At 40.9% G+C, this 26,510-nt stretch overlaps 1 protein-coding gene and 1 non-coding gene across 4 annotated transcripts in view; one reads left to right on the forward strand and one right to left on the reverse strand.

Moving 5' to 3' along the window:
* klhl21 (kelch-like family member 21) overlaps positions 1–21,541 on the reverse strand; it is a 33,574-nt gene extending 12,033 nt beyond the window's left edge. The window contains exons 1-5 of one of the 3 annotated variants that reach the window (XM_088330927.1): positions 21,401–21,541; positions 15,796–16,860; positions 8,193–8,598; positions 8,024–8,096; positions 1,098–4,620 (exon numbers count right to left, since the gene is read on the reverse strand). In XM_088330927.1, coding sequence (XP_088187053.1) covers positions 4,297–4,620; positions 8,024–8,096; positions 8,193–8,598; positions 15,796–16,822 — 1,830 coding nt within the window. In that variant the 5' untranslated portion in view covers positions 16,823–16,860; positions 21,401–21,541 and the 3' untranslated portion in view covers positions 1,098–4,296. Of the gene's footprint in view, positions 1–1,097; positions 4,621–8,023; positions 8,097–8,192; positions 8,599–15,795; positions 16,861–20,913; positions 21,289–21,400 lie in introns of those variants that run through there. The other 2 variants (XM_088330928.1, XR_015849963.1) reach the window with 2 other exon arrangements.
* Positions 21,542–21,939: 398 nt separating this feature from the next.
* Positions 21,940–22,012, forward strand: trnar-ucg (transfer RNA arginine (anticodon UCG)). Its single transcript has one exon. It is a non-coding gene; the product is annotated as a tRNA-Arg (tRNA).
* The last annotated feature ends 4,498 nt before the right edge of the window (positions 22,013–26,510 follow it).

The following is a 26,510-nucleotide window of genomic DNA, read 5'->3' on the forward strand; positions in this document are numbered from 1 at the left end:
GATATTTTTGCCCATTCCTCCTTGCAAAACAGCTCGAGCTCAGTGAGGTTGGATGGAAACTGTTTGTGTACAGTAGTTTTCAGTTCTTTCAAAAGATTCTCGATTGACTTGGCCATTCTAACGCCTTGATGTTTTTTTGTGAACCATTCCGTTGTAGCTTTTGCTTAATGTTTTCGATCATTGTCTTGTTGGAAGACAAATCTCCGTCCCCAGTGCAGACTCCATCAGGTTTTCTTCCAGAATGGTCCTGTGTTTGGCTCCATCCATCTTCCCATCAATTCTAACCATCTTTCCCGTCCCTGCTGAAGAAAAGCAGGCCTAAACCATGATGCTGCCACCACCATGTTTGACTGTGGGGAGGGTGATGAGCTGAGCTGCTTTTAGGCCAAACATAACGTATTGCATTGCTGCCAAAAAGTTAGATTTTGGTCTCATCTGACCAGAGCACCTTCTTCCACATGTTTGGTGTGTCTCCCAGGTGGCTTGTGACAAACCTTTTATGGATATCTTTAAGAAATGGCTTCCTTCTTGCCACTCTTCCATAAAGGCCAGATTTGTGCAGTATACGACTGATGTTTGTCCTACGGACAGATTCTCCCACCTCAGCTGTAGACCTCTGCAGTTCATCCAAAATGATCATGGGCCTCTTTTCTGCCTCTCTGATCAGTTTTCTACTTGTATGAGCTGAAAGGTTAGGGGGACGGCCCGATCTTGGTAGATTTGCAGTGGTCTGACACTCCTTCCATTTCAATAATATTGCTTTCACAGTGCTACTTAAGATGTTTAAAGCTTGGGAAATCTTTTTGTATCCAAATCCAGCTTTAAACCTCTCCACAACAGTATTTCGGACCTGCCTGGTGTCTTCCTCGTTCTTCATGATGCTCTCTGCGCTTTAAACAGACCTCTGAGACTATCACAGTGCAGGTGCATTCGTACAGACACTTAATTGCACACAGGTGGATTCCATTTATCATCGTTAGTCCTATAGATAAACATTGAATCATTCAGAAATCATCACTGAACTTCTGGACAGTTTGCTGCACTGAAAGTAAAGGGGCTGAATTTTGGACACCCACTTTTTCGTTTTTCATTTGTTAAAAAAAGTTTAAAATAGCCAGTAAAGTGTTTTCCACTTCATGATTGTGTCTCACTTATTGTTGATTCTTCACAAGAAATTAGTTTTATATCTTGATGTTTGAAGTCTGAAGTGTGGCAAAAGGTCACTAAGTTCAAGAGGGCCAAATAGCTTCGCAAGCCACTGTACATGTATATAGCTGATGCATAATGCATGCATTTTGTGATATGCACGATTAACTTGCATGTGGTGCAAAATCGGGCAAAAATGTCAATATTGCATGGCTTTTGTGTCTGCTCAATCGAAGACATGAATAAGCACGTTCACAGTTTTGAGGGATGCCGTTCAGATTTCCAACATTTACAAACCAGCGGACAAGCAGGGTAAATCCAAGAGATGGAACATGTAATTTGGAAATAACTGAAATAAAGGGAAACTTGCATGCTTCTGAAGAACCATTTTGGAAATAATCAAACTGATGTTAATATCGATAAATAGTATACCAGTATGCCATCGCACCCTCAATGTCCAAAATAGAATATATTCAAATAAATATGAGGTCTACCAGTTGAGGATGTCCCTGACTCACTGCTGAAAATGGATAAATATGATGTATAACAGATTTATGGCTACTATCGTATCTGATGTGAACCTAACAAATGTGTTTTAGAAAGTGTACAGAAAGCAGAGATTTGCATACAAAGACTTATTTTCACATTAAAAAAAAAAAAACTACCGTAATTATTTCAAAATGTCCAATATCGTGTGAAAATGCTATTTGTTTATCTAACGCTAAACCACATGTAACATTTTGCAATGGACGTAGAACATGGAATAAATGATGAAATGCAAACCTCCTGCTTGTTTTTTGTTTTTAACAGTTTCTGAATAAAAATCAATGATACAGAACCTTTTACAAGAAATTGCTATGCCAAGGCACTTGAACCTTCTTTCAGCTTTCTTGAACCCAGTTTATTTTAGCACACTGTGACAACTCCAGTGCTGGCAAATAATATGAATCTCCCGGAGTTTACTACGCAATTTCATAGCAAATTACGAAACGGGCATTTGCTCATAAAAATAATAAAATCGAATAAATAAATCAAGCAAGCGCACATGTTTTTCCTTGGGTCGTTTCTGACACATTAGTGCCACCTTCTGGACTACCAGATTACATTGTCTAAGTGTCCCGTTCAACTCTAGAATGGCACTCTTAAGTACTACTAGATAACATTTAAAAAATCTGAAATTTCATGTATCCATTCTGACATTGGATTTAAAATATTTGGTCGCCCTGCAACTGCTTCTGGATGATCTAAAAGCAGCTCTCTGGTGTGCTGTTACAAACTGGATGTTACAGGGTGGACAAGTACAACGAATTCTCATACAGATCTCATGTGGTTTCAGGCGATCCCAGAATTCTCAAAGTGCTCAGGTTCATTTCCCGTCATTTCTTTTGCTACTTGCACAAACAATTTGCATTATATCACTTTAAACTTCCTTTGTTGAGTTCTCACAGGTTTTCCATGTTCTGCAGAGCTTGATGTTGGGACTAAAGTGTTACAAAGAAACGCGATTCCGTTTCTCTGTAATGAGTAACGTAACATTAATGAAATTTTGCTGCTGCGTGGTGCGTTACTACGTTACTCCGCTAATTCATAAATGTAGATCATTAACTAGTATCTTTTGATAGCTTCACTTTCGTTACAACATAAATCCCTCGATCCAACAGAGCAAACACTGAAGAGTGTTAATATGTTCCTACTAAATACCACTGAATACAGTGATGAAGATATTTTCCCTACCGTTTAAATCAGGGGGTGTCAAACTCGTTTTAACTTGGGGGCCACGCGATAGAATTAACATTCTCGGGGCCGGACTAGTAGATTAAGGAAAGAGAAAAAAAGAGAGAATGTGACAGACAAAATGAACAAAAAGAAATACTGAGCGAAAGAAAAGGAGAGAAAAGAGGAGAAAGAGAAAGGGGAAGCAAGACGGAGAGAGAAAGGGAGAAAAAGAGAGAAGGGGGAAGCAAGACAGAAAGAAGGAGAAAAACAGACAGGGAGGAACAAAGACACACTGAGAAAAAAAGGGTGAGATCACACAAACAGAGAGACACATAGAGAAAGAAAAACTAAGAGAAACGGGTGCGAGAGACACAGAGAGAGACACAAAGAGAGAGAAAGAGAGAAAGGAGAAAACTAGAGAAAGAAATACAAAACAGCATCTTTGTGAGAGGCACCTTATTCTGGCAACAATACGTGGACATATTTCAACCTGCAGCTCATTTTTCTCTTACGCTTCTCTCAGCGTTATCTCGCGGGGTTAGGGTTAGAATTCAATCCCCTAGTGGGCCTGAAACGGCCTGCGAGCCACCAGTTTGACACCACTGGTATAAATAGTCACACTTTACGCAGATTTCACAATTCTAAAATAAAATATTAAAGTCGGGGATTCAGCTTATATGCAGAAATGTGTCACCAGTGGCGAATGGAAGGTAGCACGTCAGGAGGGGGATTGGCTTTTACAGGAAACACGCTATTGTTATTATTTTGGTAAAATTATTTTTGCAATACAGCATGCCTGGAGAGAAAAAACGTCCTGAGCAGTACCCAAAAATGGTGATTTGAAGCCCAGAGACAAAATAGATATGGAGTGTCTCTGATAAGTGTTCGTTTGCAAGCTCTCAAGATTACAGAAGATGACAAATATGTAGGATTCACCGCTGTCACAGGCTGGTTTACACGACTTCATCTATTTATTTAATCATTTAGCTATTTTAAAGCATTTTAGGGGATCCGCTTCTATGTGAGTAGAGTATATATGGTAACTTGGAATTAGATAGTTACTTTCCACTTTAATGTGCTACTTTTTGGTGTCAGTAATCTGTGTGGCCAACTGAATTACTCATTAAATTCTGCAACTAGGAATTATCATTTTCTTTTATCTCAGTTACGCAAACAATACTGGACAAGAGCATCAAATTTCACTAAACCATTTTGCCTCAATCCGACTGGACCACGCACAGCACCGGCATCAAACCGAATAAAATGATCATACGATTTCATGTCATATGCAATTTCCAAAACATTCAACCCTGATCCAAGCCACAGAAATGTTGTCCCTTGTGTGTGTACGTGTGGATTCTTCAGTCACCAAAAGTCCTTAGAAAATGTCATATTTTAGCTTTGTGATGAGGTAAATCCTGCAAAGATCCGCCATTACGGAGCTGCATTTAGGTCCTGATTGAGGTTGTCGTTGAGGTTTTGCACGGCATGGTGGCGCTGGTGTCGGTGCAGGTGGATGGCGTTGGCGTCGGGGACGGCGACGGGCTCAAAAGCGCTAGACACGAGCGGCATGAACTGGCGAAATATGCTAACGCTGCCGTGCCAGAAGGTAGGCTGAGGCAGCCGGCCCGCCACACTCCAGGTGAGAGTAGCCGGGTCGTACGCTTCCACCACATCCGACAACTCGAACGTGTTGTCGTAACCGCCGGACACAAAGAGTTTGCCGCCCAGCACCGCCACGCTGCCCCCGACATGGACCTGGGACGGCAAAAGACAAACAGGTTCTGTTAAATGGCAACAACAAAGCAAGAGTCGTAACTCAGTGTTTAGCAGGGGGGCGCGTGTCCGACCACCCGCAACCAGGGTTTCCTCTAAGCTGCGCGCGTGCGCAATTGCGCACTGCTCGCACATTCTCAGAGCACAAGAAAATCTAGCCAGCGCACAAAAATGAGGGCTCAAAATTACTAATTAAGAAGCAACTCAAGTCAAAGTTACAGTGCATGAAGGTAAAAAAACTAGGGTTCCCCTGACGTTTTGTCCTAAATGTGGTATTTTGAAGTCGAGTCGAAGGAGAACGAAGTTGAGTAAAGTTAGAAGAGTTTGTCGAAAACCGGCTTCTTCGGCTCGGCTCACTGAAAGGAACCGGCTCTTTCGGGTCCTAAACGGCTCTTCGAGTTGTTTTTGCTTCTTTAATCCCAACATGACCAAATAGTATGTAAAATTATGCACAACAAGACTTAAAGGAAGAGGGGAATAGAACAAAAAAGAAAAAAAATACCAAAATGAAAAAGTAGTGAAAAGCTGAGAAAAAAAAGAAAAGGAAGAGAAAAAGGAGGAAAAATTTTAGAAAAAAAAAACAGAAAAAAAGAAAAGAAAGAAATGTAGGAAAAAAGTAAATAGAGAACAAAAATAAAAAAAGTGACAGCTTGGAAAAAATAATCACAATGAGATTTTTTTAAAGGAATTCAGAAAAAAGAAGAAAAAGTTTGTGTTGCATTCAAATAATTTCCAATTATATCAAGTGAATCTTCTTGCCAACATTGTACTTTCACTAAAAAATGTGATTAAGTACAGTTCTGTATCTTACAACTGACTAAATAAGCCCCCAAAAATGTTAATATTATGCGACAAAATATATCAGGAAATAAAAAGAAATAGATATCTTGTGAAAGAATTGTAAGAACAAACGACTTTGCAATAGTACATGAGTCAATTCATTCAAAAGAGAAAAATATTTTTGCATTGCCGGAAACTCAGCAAAATGTAACTTGATGTCAAGTTTTGGACATGTTTGATAATTAATTATCTTGCCACACTTGGGATTATGGTTGCTCACTGTTGTTTTAAGCGCTGCTCACCGACTTTGTGTGAACGCTCAGACCCTTGGAAAATTAGAAGGAACATTGCCCGCAACACTTTTTTTTTAACTGTTGTAAAATAAAGTGCAGTTGCAGCTTCACTCCATTAGGGGGCAGGGGCACTCTCATTCGCAGAGCGTGCACTTGGTGAAGAGGTTCTCAGCAATGAGCATAGCACAGTTTGTAAAATGTAGCAGACCCAAGTCACACTATGAAAAATATAAAATACAGAGACCCCTCCCTACTTGGCTATTTGGTTATGCTTGGTACAATCCTTTGGGGATTTTGGATTGAATTGTCATTATTGTCATTGATATCAACGTAACGTTTATTGTGGTCAGAGAGGGCACACAGCAAGTGCTGCACCGGGCAGATTGAATGTGTGTGTATTGGGTGGGCTTGACTGCCTGCATGCGCGACTGTGATATGCTGGTGTATGCTGTTAGTCAAATAGCCGGAGAATGCATATGTCAACGTCTCTGGATCCCCCAAAAATTTGGAAGGAAAGAAACCGCTAGCTTTTAGTGGCTTGTTACATTGAAGAAAAATTCTTCAAATAAATCAGACTATAAGGAAAGTCAGAAGAGCGTAAAGAGATTCTGATCACCAACGTGTGATTGTTATCCTGTCCGGGAAATCGACTGAGGCGTCGTCGAAAGGGAAAGCAATGGCCTGGCTGCAGCTTCGGCCTACTGCTACGGCTAAGCTAACAATCCTCACAAGCTACCCCTGCCGATCCTGGCTAGTCTAATGTCAGATCTGTTAGCAATAAAGCGGACATAAATCTGGAGCTACAACTCGTGGAAAACTGTTACATTCAGGACTCTTGTATGTTAGAGCGCTGCTAGCCATCTGCTCTCTAAATTGCTTTCTTACACTGAAAGAAGGAGCACTCCAATTTCCTTTTGTATAATAGTTGTCTCTCTATAGTTGTTATTTTATTGCAATCATATACTCTCAGTCGGTAAAGATGTCTTCTCGAGGTAAATTAAACCATTTGGGGGCTTTTAGATAGATAGATAGATAGATAGATAGATAGATACTTTATTCATCCCCTAAGGGAAATTCACATTTCCAGCAGCATCCCTGAGCTGAGAACAGTACAATAATAAAGCCAAAAGAATACAATATACAAATACCCAGTGTGACGTGCAAATGCCCACTGTAGCGTGTTATATAGAGTAACTAAATAGTGCTACACAGAATACATATTGCAGTAAGATTCGGTAATATCCAATGTAGGTGGTGTGGTTTAATGTGGGCCTTTACTCTGCCGCGTGGAGTTAAAGAGCCTCATGGCATGAGGAAGAAAAGATCTCTTCAGTCTGTCCGTAGTACAAGACAGTGACAGCAGTCTGTCGCTGAAACTGCTCTTCTGTCTGGAGATAATGCTGTGTAGTGGATGCGAAGGTGGCGTATTTTACTTCTCGTGGGTGGTTCTGGTCAATATTAAACATCAAAACTGTATTTAACAGGGATGAAAAGACAAAGAGAGACACAAGTAGAAAAAAAGTCTCCGCCAATAAGCCTAGATGAGGAAATATGAAATGTGAGTGCGGACGAGGAAAAGACTTACTGTGTCTAAAAATGTTGGCAGCAGGGAACATGGAGCCAAACTAGTTAAGCTGTCACTTTAAGACATTACACCCTAATCCTGCCGATAAGCTGATTGAGTTTATTCTAATTTTTTTCCATGCCGAACAAATGCGTGGATTTGGCACGGATAGAGGTGATGCGTCATCTCCAATATCGAGCAATCATTGTATTGTTCCCACCAATATCATGTGTGAAACACTCACCAAGGGCCTGGGGGGAATCATGATGTCATTCATGACGTTATTCGAACTTAAAGAAGGTGTCAGTAACTTCAAAATATTCTACTTGCTGATGCCATCTCGCTCAAATAAAACCCTTCTTTCTTAAATATTTTGGAAGGTTTGAGTTGGCACTTGGTGTGTCATTGAAATAGATATTTTCTTACTTTCACCATTCTCATCCTCGTGTAAAAGATGACATTGAGCACACGTGGGAAATCACTCTCTCCCCCATCCCAATTGCCTCCTTTCCTGCAGCCTAATGCACTCAGTGGCTGGAACAACCATGATAAAAGTAAGAAAAGCAGATAGGTGCGGTGAAAAAACTTCAGTTCAGTTGGATATTGTTAACACATACTCAATAAAAAAATAAACTTTCATTTTTTTTCAGAGACACATCAAACTACACACTCCACTTTAAAAAAAAAATGGATACATTGCCTGGGCAAATGTCAAAACTCCCAAAAACCTGTTCAGAAGTGGACAAACCTGGTTCATAGGACTGATCTTATCCCACTCATTCTTCAAGGGGTTGTAAACATCCACTTCAGCAGAGTCATCCCTATGAGAGATACATGGGTCAATTGTGATTGCTAGAACGAAGCACTCGTGCAGGTCACAGTAAAAGCGCAAATATTCAAAAATATTCCCTGCATACCTTACAAAGAAAATGAGGCCATTGAGGGTAACAGTTTTTGGCGTGAAGGACCACGGGGGAAGCTGGCCCCAGTTGACCAGGGACCACCGTTTGCTGTCCGGCTCGTAACACTGGACGGCCATGGTGTCTTCCCCGGCCAGGCAGCCGATGGCGTAGAGGCGTCCGTTACAAGTTGTGGTGGAGCAGTTGTCCATGGCGTGCAGCATGGGGGGCAAAGCCTCCCAGCAGTCCAGCGTTTGGTCGTAGCGCTCGGTGCTGTCCGACGCAACCACGTAGAGTTGTCCTTTGAGCACGCACGAACTGTGGTACTCGCGCGCCTTGAGCATGGGCGACACTTCCGTCCATTCGTTGACGCTCGACTTGTAGCGCCACACTCCGTCGTACAGCCGGGAGATGTCCGAGCCGCCTGTCGAAAGGCAGAAGAAAAACAAAAAGGGTGCTGCAGAAGCTGTGCAACAAAAAGGAAGCCAACTGAAAACAGTTTTATGTACAGTGGTACCTCTTTATACGAGAACTTCAAAACACAAGCCTTTTGGAATTGATAATTTTCCTGTGACATAATGCGCATCAACGAAGATAAACAGTCAGCCATATTGTCATGGGTCTACACTAGTTTTGTTGGACGTCCTGTATAAGGCATTGTTTTGTGACTTTACAGTTCTTTTCTAAGTACTGTTATCTGGTGAGTGGTGGCCAGAGCGAGAACCTCACTTGAAATGCACCCTTCTGAGAAAGCAAATGTATGCCATAAACCCCAAACAAAAATATTGTGAAATTTCCCAGCTGAGATGAGCTCCAAAGAAAGCCCGAGTGTCCCTGAAATCCTGGCCAGAAAGAAAGCCCCCTTATCCTGAGAATGGATAGGCTCCGAATTGATAAGATGCTAGTCCTGGGGAGAGCCCAGGCATGCTACAATTCCTTGCTGATGATAGTGCGCCATTAACTGGCTCAAATGAGTCCCATATTTTCATCAATGGAAGATTTTATATATATATATATATATATATATATATATAAATTATTATATATACACCACACGCTTTGCTGAAGCGCTTATGGATCTTGTTTGTACATAAGTGAACCTAGCCCTGAAAGTTTAACAACAGCCACACAAGAGCTTTGATCGCCATACTTTAAACGTCAATCACAATAATAATGAGGCAAACTTGCACCCATCCAGCATGGCTGGCAGTACTTGGGTAGCTTAGATGTTGTTCACCTGATTTGGAACTATCTATACAAATTCTTATTTGCCACAAAAATCTTTCTAACGATACGAAGGAAAATCCAGTTTGTGAGCAGTCCCAGGGACTACCGCTAAGACCGCTCTGTACCTCTTACTGCTTGTGACTGCTTATCATCGGCATCAACTTGTCCCGCAAAATACTACAGGCAAAAAAAGTGTTTTAAATGTATTTGTGTACTTTCAGTTAAAGTTGCAGTAACTTTAAAGTGTAAAGTAAGTGTTTCCATAACAATCGTCTCTCGAGCTCATACCTAACAACCTCCACTCCCCTTATAAAACCTTACAAATACGACGCGGCACCTACTCACAGCAAGGTACAATGCCTTAAAAAGTATTTGCCCCCTTCCTGATGTGTTCTTTTTTGCATATATATATATATATATATATATATATATATAACTTACAAAGGTTTCAGATCATCAAACCAATTTAATATCACACAGAGAAAACCCATCCATCCATTATCTGCACCGCTTATCCTCAGTAGGGTCGCAGGGGTGCTGGAGCCCATCCCAGCTATCTTTGGGCAGGGGACACCCTGAACTGGTTGCCAGCCAGTTGCACGGCACACAGAGACAGACAATCCGGAAAAAACTCACGCAAGCACGGAGAGAATATGCAAACTACACACAGGAGGTTCGATCTGATGACCTCAGAACTGTGCCGCACACGCGCTAACCACTGCGCCGCCATGCTGCCCTCACACAGAAAGCCCAATTAAATAAACAATGCAATTTTGAAACATTGAGTCTACTTGATAAGGCACACAAAAAAAATCTAAACCTATCTGGCCCTATGTGAAAAAGTAATTGTTCCTTGGATCTATTAGCGAGTTGGGCCACCTTTGGCAGCTATTACAGAAACGAAATGTTTACGATAATTGGTAATGAGTCTTTTCACAATGCTTTGAAGGACTTTTGGCCCACTCTTTTTTGCAAAATTGTTTCAAATATGCCATATTAGAGGTATTTCTTGCATGAACTGCCCATTTAAGGTCACATCACAGCACCTCAATCGGATCTTAATCCAAACTTTCACTTGGCCACTCCAGCACTTTCTTTTATTCTATTGAGCCATTCAGAAGCGGATTTGCTGGTGTGTTATGTATTGTTATCCTGCTGCATGATCCAAGAGCGCTCAAGTTTAAAGGGTACAAATGAAGAGAAAACCCACCAATATGGCAGATTTGAAACAGCTTTGTGAAAGACTCATTACCTATTACCATAAACGTTTGATTTCTGTTATCACTGCCAAAAGGTAGCCAAACTTGCTAATGGGTTCAGGAGGCACTGTTGACTATGTAGAATACCGCGACAATATTAGCAATCTACGATGGAGTTGTCATCTGCAACCAGCGACAGAGATGATCCAGATTAGAGCCAAAATGGGCCCGATTAAATTTGTCTTTAAATAATAAACAAATCCAGTTAAAAACTCGGTGTACACAATTTAATATGATCAAAAATTGTACAAAGTAGTGAGTAGGAAGATGTATTTTATAGCTACTTTGGGTTTACTTGGATGATTTAGAGAGGAAAGGAGCTTTTTGATGATTTTATATTGGGAAAATTCACTTGTTACACGACCAATTCGTGCTATGAACATGATCCTGGAATAAATTTAGTTCGTATATAGGGGTACTACTATACTCATTTTATTCAACTCAGGGGCTAATATCTCCGTTGCTGTCATTTGAGAATGACTTTGAGCTTACGCTCATGGCTCAGCTAACAAATATTCCTGCGTAAGCAGTGATTGGTTGTTTCTTAGAAAACTCTCCCCACATTTAATGTGTTCAAACTATAATCGGCATTTTTTAAAATAATTTTCAAGCTAACTGTCAAAAGCTGTCAAAGAAACGGCCTGCGGGATGGATCAGGCCCACCAACTCATTTGATACACTGGATAAATACAATAAAGTAAAAATCAGAATAAGACTTAAATAATTCATTTAAATCATACCAGGTCTTTGTGTGTTTTTGACACTCTCCAGTTGCTCTCGGTTTCACTGAGTTAAATAGACTGTTGTGGAAATCGTTGTTTTGCCTTTTTTTTACAAAAGTACAGTTGCTAAACAATATAAGACATTAAATCTTAGTGTAGGAAAACAATAATAACAAAAAAAAAAACTCAATACTAATTTTCTAATCAAATCACCCCTGATTCTTTATTGTAATTAAATTGCGAGCCTCTAAAAGATCCCCAGCCCTACAGCCAAGGCACCCTTTTAATGACATTAAATGTGCTAGTCCAGCCCAAGTGAATATTTTTTCTACAATGTGGACCCTAAAATAAAAGGAGTTTGACACCCCTGAATTAAGCACTGGCCATTTTGCCAAAGAGCTGCTGCAACATAAACAGTTCGGAACCTAACAAGACTCCAGAGAGACTTCCTGCAGTAGTTAGGTCAAGTCAAGCCATGTTTACTTGACATTTTCAGGGACTAGTCCGACATTATTCTCTTGCTGTTTAATCTGTCTTTGCAAATTGTTATGTGAAACCATTTTGAATCGCTTTGAGTATTTCTTTCAATCACAATAATTGAAGTCATTCCTTTTCAAGCACAACTTGTGTTGGTCTATTGAAAAAGTATCATGACAAACATTACAGAATCTATAATATGAGCAAAAATAAAAGGAAAAAGATCTAAAAGAGAAAAAGGCCTCAAGCATACACATTGACCTATCATGTCAAAAAACAGAAGCGTTAATTGAGGCGGTAGATAAATACTTTGTTGACAACATTCTCAATTTCTACCAATTTACTGAAGCTGATATACAATAAAAGTGTTGTCTTTCCTTTCCCTTTGTTCTTCTTTCTTTAGCAATTTAAAGTGAGGGCCTCTGTTGGTTGCTGTGTTGGTTTCAAATTTCCCATGACGCCCAACAGTGGAAATCGATACCTCATCTGTTTCTAATTTACCATAAACGTGCAATCAAATGACTTGCATACTGTCTATAGCTTGTTGCAGTTATTTTTGTGAGAGATAAAGTTACAGCATTGCGAAATATGTTTTCTCAGAGGGGAACACGTGAGTTGGTATTATGAAGTCCTGGCAGCACAGCATGTTCCGCTTTAATCTGATGTCATCATTTTGCATTTAAAGCCATGAAGGAAACTATTGCTATAGTGTGTGTCTTAAAAGTGCGGGCTCTTACTCACTCTTTCTCCCTAAAGCTCTACACCTTTCCAGAAATAGCGCTGGTGATTTTTTTTTCCCCATTTTTACAGCAAAGGATTTGGTTGCACGCTTTAAAACAAACAAGAAAGTGGCGCAGATGGCATTTAATAAATATCGAATTTAAAACATAATGCAGAATGAGCCAAATGACCCTGCGTTGGGTAGCCTGACAATCTTTTACTCGCATGCACTAGAAATTTGGCCGCATTTGCAACTTAATGGCCCATTAATGGGTCGCATTGTCAAATCAGGTTTACATTAACGCTGCAATGATTAGTCAACGTTGTTGACAAAAATCAGTATGACAAATAGTCGACAATAAATTTCAATGGTGAGTTTTGTCGCCAGACATGTTTTTTCCAACAGTAAGAGGTATCATCGGATCATTATTTAGTTACATTCGAAGTGCTAGCTAAATGTAGTACTAAAAAAGCTGAAGGATTTAGCGGACGCAATATAAGCACTGGCAAAGTTTCCGAACTCTCTGATCTTCTTTCAGGAGCAGTTGCGTCCTTTCCTTCATACAAAGGCTCTATCGACTCACTCATGAATGAGTTTAATGCTACCCTGGCTACTGTCCTGGATTCAGTAGCGCCCATACGGCTCAAATCACGACCTAAAAGACGCACGCCTTGGTTTACCGATGAAACTAGATCCCTTAAACAATAATGCAGGAAATCTGAAAGAAAATGGCCCGCTACCAAGCTTGAGGTTTTCCATCAAACCTGGTGCGACAGCTTGTTAAAGTATAAAGCGGCCCTTGCCTAGGCAAAATCAGCCTACCTTTCGAAGGTGATTGCGTCACAAAAGAACAATCCCAAAGTCCTTTTCGACACTGTAGCATCACTTACAAGGCAACAGATTATCCCAGATAGTTCCACCAATCATACGGGCGCCCAGGCCATCTTTAAGAACGCGTCCACAATCCCACTATCCTTTCACCACACCTCTCCACTCCTTTCTATCACCAATGAGAGCTCTAGCTTCCATTATATTTAGACCTCTTTCCTGCAGAGCACTCATAACACTATCCATCCACGTCAATCGCGGCCTTCCTCTTGGTCTCTTTCCATTGACTTCTGCTCTGTAGATCCTCTTCAACATTCACTCCTCATCCATCCTCTCCATGTGTCCAAACCAACCGAGTACTCTCTTATCCACACGCTTGCTCAGTTCCACGACAATTCCAGTTGTCTCTCACAATTTCATTTCTCAATCTATCCAATCTTGTCACTCCTAACATAGTCAAAGCGGCTGCCTTTCCAGCAGCTCCCCTGTTATCTCGCACTTTTTGTGATTCATTGTTTTATTGTCTGCTACTATCTTCTGTGTTTTTCTTCCCGTTTGACAACTACACTTTGAATTACTTTCTATCCTATGGACATGAGTTTTAGCGCACAAAAATGCGTTTATTCGAGGAATCAACTCCTTGCCCTTAAGAATTCTCGTGCCGGCGTAATGAGGGGCCTATCGTGGAAGAAGAGCCGGAGCTAGCTAAGCGGCTAGCAGCGTTATAAGTCTTCGGTACCGTCCATAATCATGGTAAATGTGAAATCACTAACAAATAAGACCAACTGGCTGTGCTGGTGAAAAACATCGAAGCGCACAGGGAGTGCAGTTGCTGTGTTTTACGGAAAAGTGGCACACGTTTAGCATCCCGGACGCTAACGTGTAGCCACCCGGAGCAACCCGGACCGGAGCTATCCGGAGCTATCCGGCTTCAGCGCTGCTATACAGAGACATGAAAGCCTGCGGGAATCGGAGAGGAGGTGGACTCGCTAACACGAAGTGGTGTATCCTTGGGCACAAAGATTTCCATCTGCGGCAGGGATGTCGAACTTTTGGACTAGCGTGTGACGTCATCCACTCCGCTACAAGCACCCCTAGGGCATCATGTTAATCTGTTAATAAACAACAGGGTAGACTGCTGGAAGTGTGAATTTCCCTACGGGGATGAATAAAGTATCTATCTATCTATCTATCTATCTAGTCCTCAAACACTTCATCTCAAAAACATACAATTTCCTTCTTAAATCTGCGTTCAGGCTCCAAGTCTCTGCACCATACAACACAGTCGGCACAATCACACTCTCATACAGTCCCCTCTTAACATCCATACTCATACTCTTGTTGTTCATCACTCTCCTCAGAACACCCAAAACCTTGCTTCCTTGATTCACTCTGTGCAATACCTCGCACTCCATTCCCCCAACTGCAGCCACATCACAACCCAAGTACCTAAAGCTTTCCACTTCTTCCAGCCCACTCCATCACGTGAACACTTCATCACCTTACTCTTCCCAACATTGACACATAATTTACGCCTATCACATACTCTGAAAGCTGTCGGGCCCTGCTGTTGAACAACAAAATAACAGGCAGATAGGTTTCAAACAAATAATTATTTTAATATTTGACCTAATATGGATAATAATTTATTGACGTGAATGTTTATAATAGTAATCCCCAAAACCTCGGGCTGCAGACAGGTACAGGGCCGTTGGATGTTTGGTACCTAGCAGTACAGAAACAAATAGAAGTTCCATTACTTTATGCTGATTATTGCTTTACTGACACTGCTATGGTCACACTGAATGTAAACCAGGTGTTTGAGGCAGTGCATTTGAATAGTGTAGTTTGCACAGGCGGGCGCAGTTCTTAGTCGCACTATAAGCAAGCATTCCTACCCATGGAAAATACAAGGAGAGATAAATCAAACCAAATGTATGTGCTTATAGCCAATAAGTAGCCCACTATGTCTTGTTTGAAAATCAGTAAACACATTTTTGGCAGAGGAGTTTGATGATGCATAGAGACCAAATAACACCAACACGCTTTTCACCGAGGTTTGTTCATTTGGTGAGTTTGTATTTCTGATTACCATATTTTCCGGACAATTAGTCGCAGTTCGTTTCATAGTTTGGCTGGTGGTGCACACTAATTCCCAAGAGGATCCGCTAAGACTGTGTTGATCATTTTCACCTTGCCCCTATGTGGACATTTTTCAAACAGAAAGAAAGAAGCGGTTTAACATCCAATGTAAAATGTTACGTAAATGTGGAGCTCCTTCAGAGATGTTTGAACTACATCACTTAGCTATATTTAGCTCGCATATTTTTCCCCCCAAAATAACAAGCAAAAAACCTGAAATGCAAAGTCATTGAGCAGTAACTTACCAGTGACGTACATGTCATTCCCAAGGGCAGCTATGCTGAAGCCCCCAGTGAGGTGGACGGGGAACTCGGCTAAGTAGCGCCACTGGCCAGTCTGAGGGTTAAAGCAGTCAGCAGTGACCAGCTCGTCGCAATCCTGGTCGCAACCGCCAACAACTACCAGGATCTCAGCCAGTCCGGTAGACGGCCGCGGCCGCATGCGACAGCAAGGTCTGTCGTGGCGGTCGTACTCGCAGGACTGGAAGCTGCGGGCCTCATTCACCATTCGGAGGCAGGCGGGCGAAAGATACACGAGCGGATCACTTTCCACGTGGGCCAAGAGGAAGAACCTCCTTACAAATGGTAGCCGCACCTGCTGTAGCAGCTCAGGCCAGTAGTGCAATCTACGCTGGAGATCAGCCTTTACCCAACGCACTGCGATTTGGTAGACCGTTTCCTCTTTGTCGACGCACAGCTCATCATCAGAAACAAACTCAAGAAGGCGCTTCCAAGGCAACCGCTCAAAATCTGTCCCTTTTGCCAGATCCATTAAGTTTTTCAGGACAAAGCGGCGGGCACTGGCAGCCAGTTCACGGCAAGCGTAGGCCTCGGCAAAGTCCTGAATTTCCAAGCAGTTGCTAACATCCAGACGTTGTTCAAGGAATGCGCAGCAGGCATCTTTGACTGACGGGAACTGAAAAAGATCCGCAGTTTTCAGCAAAACATCAACGTTGTCCTGCGTGACAGTGACCCGTCCCGTGTAGCAGAAGTCCACTAACAGTCCCAAAAGCTCGGCTGAAACCTCGTGCAGAACAACCCGGTCCATAATGCTCTCCCGAAGCGTGCCGGCGAACATAGCCCGGAAGTAAGTGCTGGCAGCAGCCAGTACTGTCCGGTGGCAGTGGAACTCCCGGCCCTCAGCACACAAAGTCACATCAAAAAATTTGCGCTCAGCCCGGAGCTCATGGATTCCTCGGAGCAGGTTGATGGCATGGGCTGTGTCGAAAAACGGCAGTGTGGACGACTGCGTCTGTAAGACAGGTTCTTCCATCTCCTTGAAAATGTTTGCGCACCGGCAGACGTCTGCATCTAAAAAGCACAAATCAGGACCACATGAAAAACTGCTGGACACAGTAACAAACACAACAATAAACTAGCTTGCAAATATAATATCACTATCCAAAAGTTAAATTTAGAGGTCTGATTCTTATACTGCATGAGATCAGTGCAGGAGAGCAACAGACACAACAATCTGGAACATTCGCTAGCATGACTTGATGTGAATAGTTCCTTTCAAAAGACAGCACACTTATGTGCTAAGGCTAAAAATACACCAGCAGAGTAAATTTCCAACTAAAGGGGAGGGTCATGTGGATAGTGGACTGAGTAAAACACCTCGACCGTTAAGGGGTGGGGGCAGTCCGAGAACTAAAAAGAAGCCCTACTCCAAGTGTCCGCCCATACAATCTTTGAGAGAAAATTACAGTTGATGCAGCTGACAGTTTTGATTGTAATGGAGTTCCCATCCCACGAACATAAAGATGGTAATCTGATTACTATTTGAAATAAGAATTAAGTAGTAATTCCCATCAAATTTGACACTTGCTTAGAAAGTAAATGACAAATCTCAGCTCAACTTCAAACATGAGCACTCAGCGACTGTGGTGTGATTTTCACTTGACAGGAAGTAGCAAAACTTTTTTAATCACACATTCATCAAGCATTATTATTTACATATTTATATTTATTGTTCAACTGCTGGAATAATTTCTTCTTAAAATAAGAAGAGATCTGCTTTCAGGGATTTGCGTCAGGTCATAAATAAAGAACTGGTCCATGGCCAAGAGACTTAGCACACACATTCCGCTCAGGGCTTCAACAATACAGCCACACATGGAGATCGGCTAAAGATTATAACTCTCTTTGCAAGGACGAACTTCAGTAGGCCCATAAAAACCTTCATATGGAAAAATAATAAGTTAAGTGTGGGTAGGATATTGTTCTCTTTTTAGAAAATACAATTTACCTATACCCACCTCCATTTAAGTACTTATACACATATGGACAAACATTTAGGGTCAAATGACCAGCAGACATGTAGAAATTCACTTTGCACAGTCATATCACGGCTCCTGCATCACAATGCATATCCTATTATGTGGTTGATAGCAATACCAAAACCCTGAGTAACTTTCTCATAAAATGGCCTTTATACGGTCATGCAAATTACAAAACCTTACGTTGTCCTCATTAGGAAGTTGGAAATTGTTACTTACCAGGGCAGTACAACAATACACCACCCTGAAGTTGCATGATGTTTCTAATACAACTCTTCCTGAAAATAGATCATGACAGTGTTTATTCTACGTTTTTTTAACAGGCAATGACACCGGTATAACACCAGCAGTCAAAAAAGCCAGGCGGTTGAAAATAGAAATCCTGCAATGAGACACCAAATTTTAGAGGTGTCACTATCTTCCAAATTGAGGATCTGATTTAGGAAAGTTAACGTTTCAGGCAAGATCTCTTTTCCATGCAGTGGTTGTGTAATTTACGGCACGTAAAAATATTTCAATAAAGCTGAAAGGTATGTGTTACACCTCAAGATCAGATTGCCATGGAATTAAATGTGAATTCAAAAGCCCAGCCAAACTGTGTTTGTTTCTTGTATAATCATTTTCTTTATTTTACATGAGTGTAAATTATGGTAACAATAACAATATTTGAACATTCAGAAATATAAATTGCAGTCATTGACAGCTAATTAACTATTGCACCAAGTCCAACTTGTCCAAATCAACCCTGCACGCTATTCCTTAGAGTTGAAGTTTGGCAACAGCCATTTGCTTGCTGTTGTTGCTTTTCTAGGTTTATGCTCTTCTGCCTGTAACTATTTTTGAACTCATTCTTTTACCTAAACATGGTGTCCTGTCGCTGAAAAGAACCCATTACAGTAAAAGCAGTTTTAATCCAAAAACATTAGGAGGGTTGACAATAAAAATAATCAAAAATGCATTTTCTTGAAGTCAAATAACCATCCACAAAGTGAACTACACCAATAAAGAAATGTGAGATAATGTAACATGGGCATTGAAGCTCCACGCTGCCCTGGCGACTGGACACACACATGCAACAACTGCAGCAAGTTGCCACCCATTGAAGTGCAACAACATAAGCCAGAGCTTTGTAGAGCTGAGCAGCTGGACCAGGCCATTAAAATACACACATGTTCAATTCTTCACTTAAACAAAGCAGACCAGGAGGAACAACCTGAAAGAGAAGCTGCTGGTGACATACAGCGCCACCATAGAGGGCATCCTAACGTAGTGCATCACGACATGGCACGCAGGAAGCTCTGGATCGGACAATAAAGCCCTACAGAGGATTATAAACACAGCCCAAAAGATCACCAGCTGCCCTATGCCCAATCTGGAGGACATTGCCATGCCTCGCTATCTCAAGAGAGCAAAATACAACCTGTTAGACTCATTGTAGCCCAGCGATCCCCTTTTCAAACTGTTACCATTGGGCTGACTGTTAAGATCACACAAGGCCCGAACAAAGAGAATGAAGGATAGCTTCTTTCCCAGAGCAATCAAAACAATAAAACCAGTTTTGGAGCACAGTTTTAAGTGCGATATCCCAGTTTTAAGTGTAATATCCTGGTTGTGTATAGTTTTTATTTTAGATGTTAACACCTTACATTAGAGGTGAATACTTAATATTCTTTTAAGTCAAGTTACGGGTGTTTGTATGGACCTTAATCACAAAATGTCTTAACGGACTGCACAGGTACAATAAACGTGGACTTTACCGTCTTGTTGTATGCTGAATGCTTTCATACAGCAGTTTGCGTGGCAATTGTTTACCTGAAAAACACTTTACAAGTACATTTTATTGATAGTGACATGTTTAAAAATGAAATTACAAATCCTTGAAAAAAAAAATCCCTGTCTTGCAAGCACACAATCGTACTACGTCACATCGCAATATCGTTAGATTTTGGTTAACTGTGCAGCCCTAGTGTATACTTTACCAACTGAAGTGCAAGCAACCCGAATTTTGCAGTAGCGAGACAATAATAATCAAAGTAATTCTGGTCCTAAAACCATCAAGGTTGCAGAATTGGAATTATTTATTTATCCATCTTTTAGAATAGTAAAATTTGACGAATACAAAATAAAATTAAACCTTAACATCTCTACTTTTTACCAAACACACAGGCATTTGGATGCAACAGGAAAGCATGATAAAAGAACCACCCAGAAGCACTGTGGCATTTGTTAGGATAATAATGATTTCTTGATTATTTCGAGACTTAAATTATTTACCATACCGTTGCTCTTTTTTATCAAGGCGTACAGTATGTGTAATATTAAGCTGATATTTTCATAGTAACATATAAAGCAGAGGGGATATTTTGGGGACAATATATCAATAATCGTAATTACTTGTTTGAAAATTAATCTCAAGGAATTCCTAATCGTGACAGCCCGATTGACACTGGCCAAATTATTTATGTCTTCTTCAATAATCACTTAGAAATGTGTCTTGGGAACCTCCTGTGTGGTTCAAATCCAGCTACCGGACTTCCTGTGCGGAGTTTGTATGTTCTCCCCGTGCTTGCGTGGGTTTCCTCCGGGCACTCCGGTTTCCTCCCACATTCCAAAGACATGCATTTCAGGTGGATTGGCCGGTCCAAATTGTCCCTAAGTGTGAATGAGCGAGCGAGTTGTCTGTCCCTGTGTTTCCTGCGATTGGCTGGCAACCAGTTCAGGGTGTCCCCTGCCCACTGCGCGATGAATGCTGGGATGGGCTCAAGCACCCCCGCGACCCTACTGAGGATAAGGGGTGCAGCTAATGAGATGAGACTTAGAAATGTTCCGTTTTGAATACATGGGTTAAAATGAATGAATTCATATGAAATAAATCATGTTTTTACGAAATGAAAGGAGTGATGAAACAATACTTTCTTGCAGCATTAATACAAACCAAATAATTGAACATCACCGAGAGATTGAGATTGTTCACGAAAGTAAACATCGTTGTATTTAGGATACAATTAACGATCATGAACGATTGCAAAAATGCATTTGTTACTTTTTTGTTCAAAGCACTTTTTACATACCAAAATTTTCTTACATTCTTGTCATTCCTTGCATCCTTCCCTCAAACCGTGGAACCATCCAAGTCCTTACTAAAAACAAACTCAGCCATTGAACCTCAATTTACCCCGACAAATTACATGAACTAAGCACCTCATGACTTAAACCAATACGGAAAAGGACAGAGGCACTTAAACGCAACACAAAGTCCATACTTAAAGAACCAAAAGAGAAAACGAACTCTTTCGGGGTTTTAAAAACCACGATTAAACACAATTTAAGCGGTTTGTGAAAAGCTATTTTCTGAATTGACGTATAGTCGTTTGTGACGTGACATTGGAAAATTGGTTTTCTTTTTTATAATTTGAGTCACTTTTAAAAGTTGGACGAAAAGTGTCGCGTACATGCGAACCCAGAGACGTCACGATTTTATCCGACACCCCAACCCCAAAAAACCTTGTTATCGTCTATTCGCTCCGCCGTTTCGAGGTGGGCGTAAACAAAGACTTTCAAGGCCATCTTACCCGTTTGCGTGCCCGTCTTGTGCTCATAAATATTCAGGAACCTGCGAATAAAGGCCTTTACAAATGGAACGGCGATGAAACTTTGATGTCGCAGATGTGGTCGGCCTCTACCGGCGCCATGATTGTGCTGTGAACTGCTGCATTCAGGTGCTGCAGGAAATCCTACTACGTAATCCGAGCTGCAAACAGCCGGTGGATTTCCTTCAGTTTTCCGTTTACATTCTTCCTTTTTGTTTCTTGTAATCATTTTCCATTTTGGTCTTGCATTTTTTAGAATCTCAATAGAAATATAATATGCTCCCTGAGAACAATAAATGCCAGCTTTGGCAGTGGTATTTAAATTCAGTAGTGGAAAAAAAGATTCCTTAACACATGATTGACTAACAATTTACTGAAAAAAAAGATTCCTTAACACATGATTGACTAACAATTTACTGATACCAGTATTTATACGCTGTATCAATCTGTAAGACATCATAAAACATGCTGTTGCCAGAGAACTTATTTATAAACTATCAGATCGTGACTGTTCACACGGCGGCCGCGTGGCCTAATGGATAAGGCGTCTGACTTCGGATCAGAAGATTGAGGGTTCGAGTCCCTTCGTGGTCATTCTTTTGTCATTACAATGACCTGGGACGAGAATAGAATATACCTTTATTATCATTGTTACAAAAAGGGTTGAACATATTATGACAACGAAATTGGACGTGGCACTCCTGTTACACATTTTGACAGTAAAGATAAAAGATTAAAAAATATAAAAATAATTTGGATATATATGAACACAAAATATTTACAAAAGAAAGTGTGGGCACGTCAAAGCAGAAGATATTTACATTGGGTGTTTTCTTACAGGAGATAGTAGTGCAATATGCAGTAGTGCAAAATAGGCAACATTGTGCAAGGTAAGCATAGACATGAATAACATTTTACATCTGTATGAGGTAGTGTGTTTGCATTGGTATTCCTCCTTGAAGAGCGTTTGTGAAGAGTTTCCGTTTTTTGTGCAGTGTGTATTTAGGGTGGTGAGTCTGTTTGTTTTAGTTTTGTGTGACCTGTAGTGTCTGCCGGAGGGCAGCAAGTCAAAGAGCTGGTGACCGGGGTGTCCTTGATGATGTTTTCTACTCTGCTGAGGTAGGCAATGTCCTCCAAACTGGGCAGAGAGCAACCACCAATTCTCTGGGCTGTGTTGATGACCCTCTGATGTATTTTCCTGTCTGCACCCAGCATACTGCACCATAATCCAGTATACCAGAATGCTCTCCACTGTGGCTCTATAGAAGGGCACCAGCAGCTGCTGTACTAGGTGATTTTTCCTGAGCACTCTCAGGAAATGGAGCTGCTGCTGGGCCTTCCCTATCACAGCTCTGGTGTTTGCAGACCAGGAGAGGTCGTCAGAGATGTGCACACCCAGGAATTTGAATGAGTGGACTCTCTCTACACAGTCTCCAATTATAATGAGTGTTGCTGGGTTCTTGTTTTTCCTCCTGAAGTCCAGTATGACTTCTTTTGTTTTTGTGGCGTTCAATAGGAGGTTGTTTTTCGAACACCACGTTGTCAGTGAAACTAAGCAAGAAACTTAGCCTTTATATGAATACACATATATATATATATATATATATATATATATATATATATATATATATATATATATATATATATATATATATATATATATATATATATATATATATATATATATATATATATATATATATATATATATATATATATATATATATATATATATATAAAGAAAGGAACACTTTATAGACTACATACATTTATATTCTTTAGAAAATGCTAAGAATGTTTTTGGCATGTTTGTTCTACAGAAACCATGTATTTTTCCATTATCAAACATTTTTGGAACCACCAGGGAGCGCCAAAGAGCTGCATGTGGCTCCAGATCAACTTGTTGCTGAACCCCAACATAGACATTCAACCTTCAAATTATGAAATTTTCTAAACTGTTATAGGGCCATTGTGTATTATATAGCGCCTTCTCGTCATGAAAAAAACAAAAACAAATTTATTTAAAAACAATATTTATTTAAATGATAAGCAAAAATACATGCAGTGTCATGCAAACATCTCATCTCATTTCATTAGCTGCACCGCTTATCCTCAGTAGGGTCGTGGGGGTGCTGGAGCCCATCCCAGCAATCATCGGGCAGTGGCCAGGGGACACCCTGAACTGGTTGCCAGCCAATCACAGGGCACACAAGGACAGACAACTCGCTCGCTCATTCACACCTAGGGACAATTTGGACCGGCCAATCCACCTGAAATGCATGTCTTGGAATGCGGGAGGAAACCGGAGTGCCCGGAGGAAACCCATGCAAGCACGGGGAGAACATACAAACTCCACACAGGAAGTCCGGTAGCTGAATTTGAACCCACACAGGAGGTTCCCAAGACCTTAGAACTGTGTCGCACACGCGCTAACCACTGCGTCGCCGTGCTGCCCTCATGCAAACATGCATTTTTAAAAATACCATATAAACAAGAAATGTGTATTTATTTAATATAACAGGAAGCTCAATTTGAGGGAGCTGGCATGATTGTCTGACATCTTGCTGTTTCAGGTACCCCCAAAAACCTTGTGAAAGGCTGGGCAAAAAAATGGGAAGAGAAATGGTGCGGTTTGGTCACTTTGAGTCTTCAGATTTGGTATTGTTCCTTGTGCTTTGTAGCACTCGTTTACAGTTGCATTACACAATACAGCGACATCCATTGGTGAAATTTTTCACAGTTTGCCTTTAACGAGTAGAACATGTGTAACGTGAAACTGTTTTCTGACCTAGAAAACTGACCTGAAGCTTCCATTCATTTCATTTCATTTTAGGGGCGGCAGTAGCTCAGGAGGTAGAGCGATCGTTTAAGGGATCCCAGTTCGAATTCCGGCTTGTCCGTGTTACATGCCGAAGTGTCTTTGGGTAAGACACTGAAACCCCAATACCCCCAATAAGCAGGTTAGCGCCTTACATGGCTGCGATAATAAATAATACACTGATATTGTTTACATAAATATATAGTTTATTCATATGCTATGGAATAGAAGTGTGTTTTAAGCTTAGATTTAAACATTTCCACTGAGGTTGCAGATCGGATCTCAGGGGAAAGAGCGTTCCATAGCACTGGTGCCCGAAAGAAGATCGCTCTCTTCTTGGCTCTTGAGATCACTTGTAGACCAGCATATTCAGAGCGAAGGCTCCAGACCGGAACATAGGTCGAAATTCAAATCTGAAAGATATGAGGGAGCAAGTCCATGCATGATTTTGTATACTACCAACATCTTAAACTAATAGGGAGCCAATGCAGGTTAAGTAAAATCGGGGTAATGTGATCAAACTTTCTTTTCTTAGTTAAAAGCCTCGCTGCAGCATTTTGTACCAGCTGAAGGCTCTTGATTTTGGACTTCGGGAGACCGGAGAGTAGTGCATTACAGTAATCGAGACGGGAGGTAACAAATGCGTGAATTATAACCTCCACATCCGACTGAGACAGCATATGGCGAATTTTAGCAATGTTGCGAAGATGGAAAAAAACCTGTTCTAGTAATATTCTTAATGTGTGTTTGAAACGACAGATTGTGGTCAAATATGCCACCTAAATTTTTGACTGAGTCACTCTGGGTAATATTACATTTTTCAATGTTCGGAGCAGTTTTTGAGAAGAAGTACGGACCAATAACTAACATTTCGGTCTTTTCAGAGTTAAGGCGCAAGAAGTTGAGTGACATCCATTCAGGCAGTTACATTCTTTGTGTACCCATGTAAATAGAACTTTTAACAGAATGCCTGAAAGGGAGTGGGACGAGGAAAACGTATTAAATCCCACCCCTTTTCTCTCATATACAAAACTTAAAGCAATTTAAATTAATTTCCCTCCACAAAGTGTGTGCTCAGTTGTGCACCCACTAACATCCTTAAACAAAAATGCATGGTTGGACAATCGGATTGTGTTCTTTCTCAGATCAAGTCAAAAATGTAGTTGCTGTTTTCATTTACTATCAAGGGAATCACACAGAGATATGGTAGATTCAGAAAACCTCTGTTTATTCATTCATAAGCAACCCATTGGATCATTGATATGAATACACGTTAGTTGCACGGAGGACGTGCGCACGTATGCATTGTTGCGATGCTCGGTTTGCACCGTCACCTTGTGAATTATTGATATGGGAGACCGACCGCAGCTTTCAATGTCGATACATCTCCTTGGATTCGGAGATGGAACAAAACCCTGAACAAGATCAATAGGAGGAAAGATAAGAGCCAGGTGGGAAAAGTGATGACGAGTTTGCTGATGGAGCCAGAAAAAGTTGAAGAATACAGGAGAAAAAAAAGAATGGGGTCGGAAAGACTGCAAAAACTGCATTTCATCAAAACGTTTGAAAGAAGTAGCAAAAAAAGAAGAAGTATTTTTCTGGAATTTACCGAGTTGCGTGCATGGACTTGGGTGCATAGATCAGTTTCTTTTGGTCTTGTGGGAGAGAATTTGTGAAATACCTTGGTAGCCAAATGTAATTATCTTGGCGACCAAATGGGGCGCCACATCGGTATACAGATGCTCCCCTACTTACGAACATTCGAGTTACGAAAAACGATAAAAACGAACATTTTTTTCGGGATGTAGAAAAATATCCGGACGTTGCTGAAAGTTAGAGTTTGTATTTTGCACCTTTTTCAAAGTACAGGACATTACTGTATTGCTTCGTTCCGCCATTATCGGCGTGTGGCGCTGTGAGAGCTCACCCAGCATCCACCCCGAAGAAGATAATTCAGCTTCCTCTTCCTAGTTCATGCATCCATTCAATATGGTTAGTGTAAAGTGTAAAGAAGACGCGAGCCATTTCTTTTGAAATGAAAGTGAAATAAGAAAGTCTGATGCGGTTGAGAAAATGGTCTGAACGCTTTTTTTGAGCCACCTTTTTATTACAGAAGGAGAACCTCTTGAAGTGCATCTTTCAAAAGTAATTAAACTAAACTTTTTTTATCTTTATAGTGAGTATTATTTTATGATCTGTTTATTGTTTTAGTACAAAACAATACAGGTTACTTATAAAAGCCTTAAACATACTTATATAAACCTTAAACATACA

This window comes from Urocampus carinirostris, chromosome 3 (assembly GCF_059441175.1).
Source record: "Urocampus carinirostris isolate Australia breed hairy pipefish chromosome 3, RoL_Ucar_1.0, whole genome shotgun sequence".
In the NCBI taxonomy this organism is placed as follows: Eukaryota; Metazoa; Chordata; class Actinopteri; order Syngnathiformes; family Syngnathidae; genus Urocampus; species Urocampus carinirostris.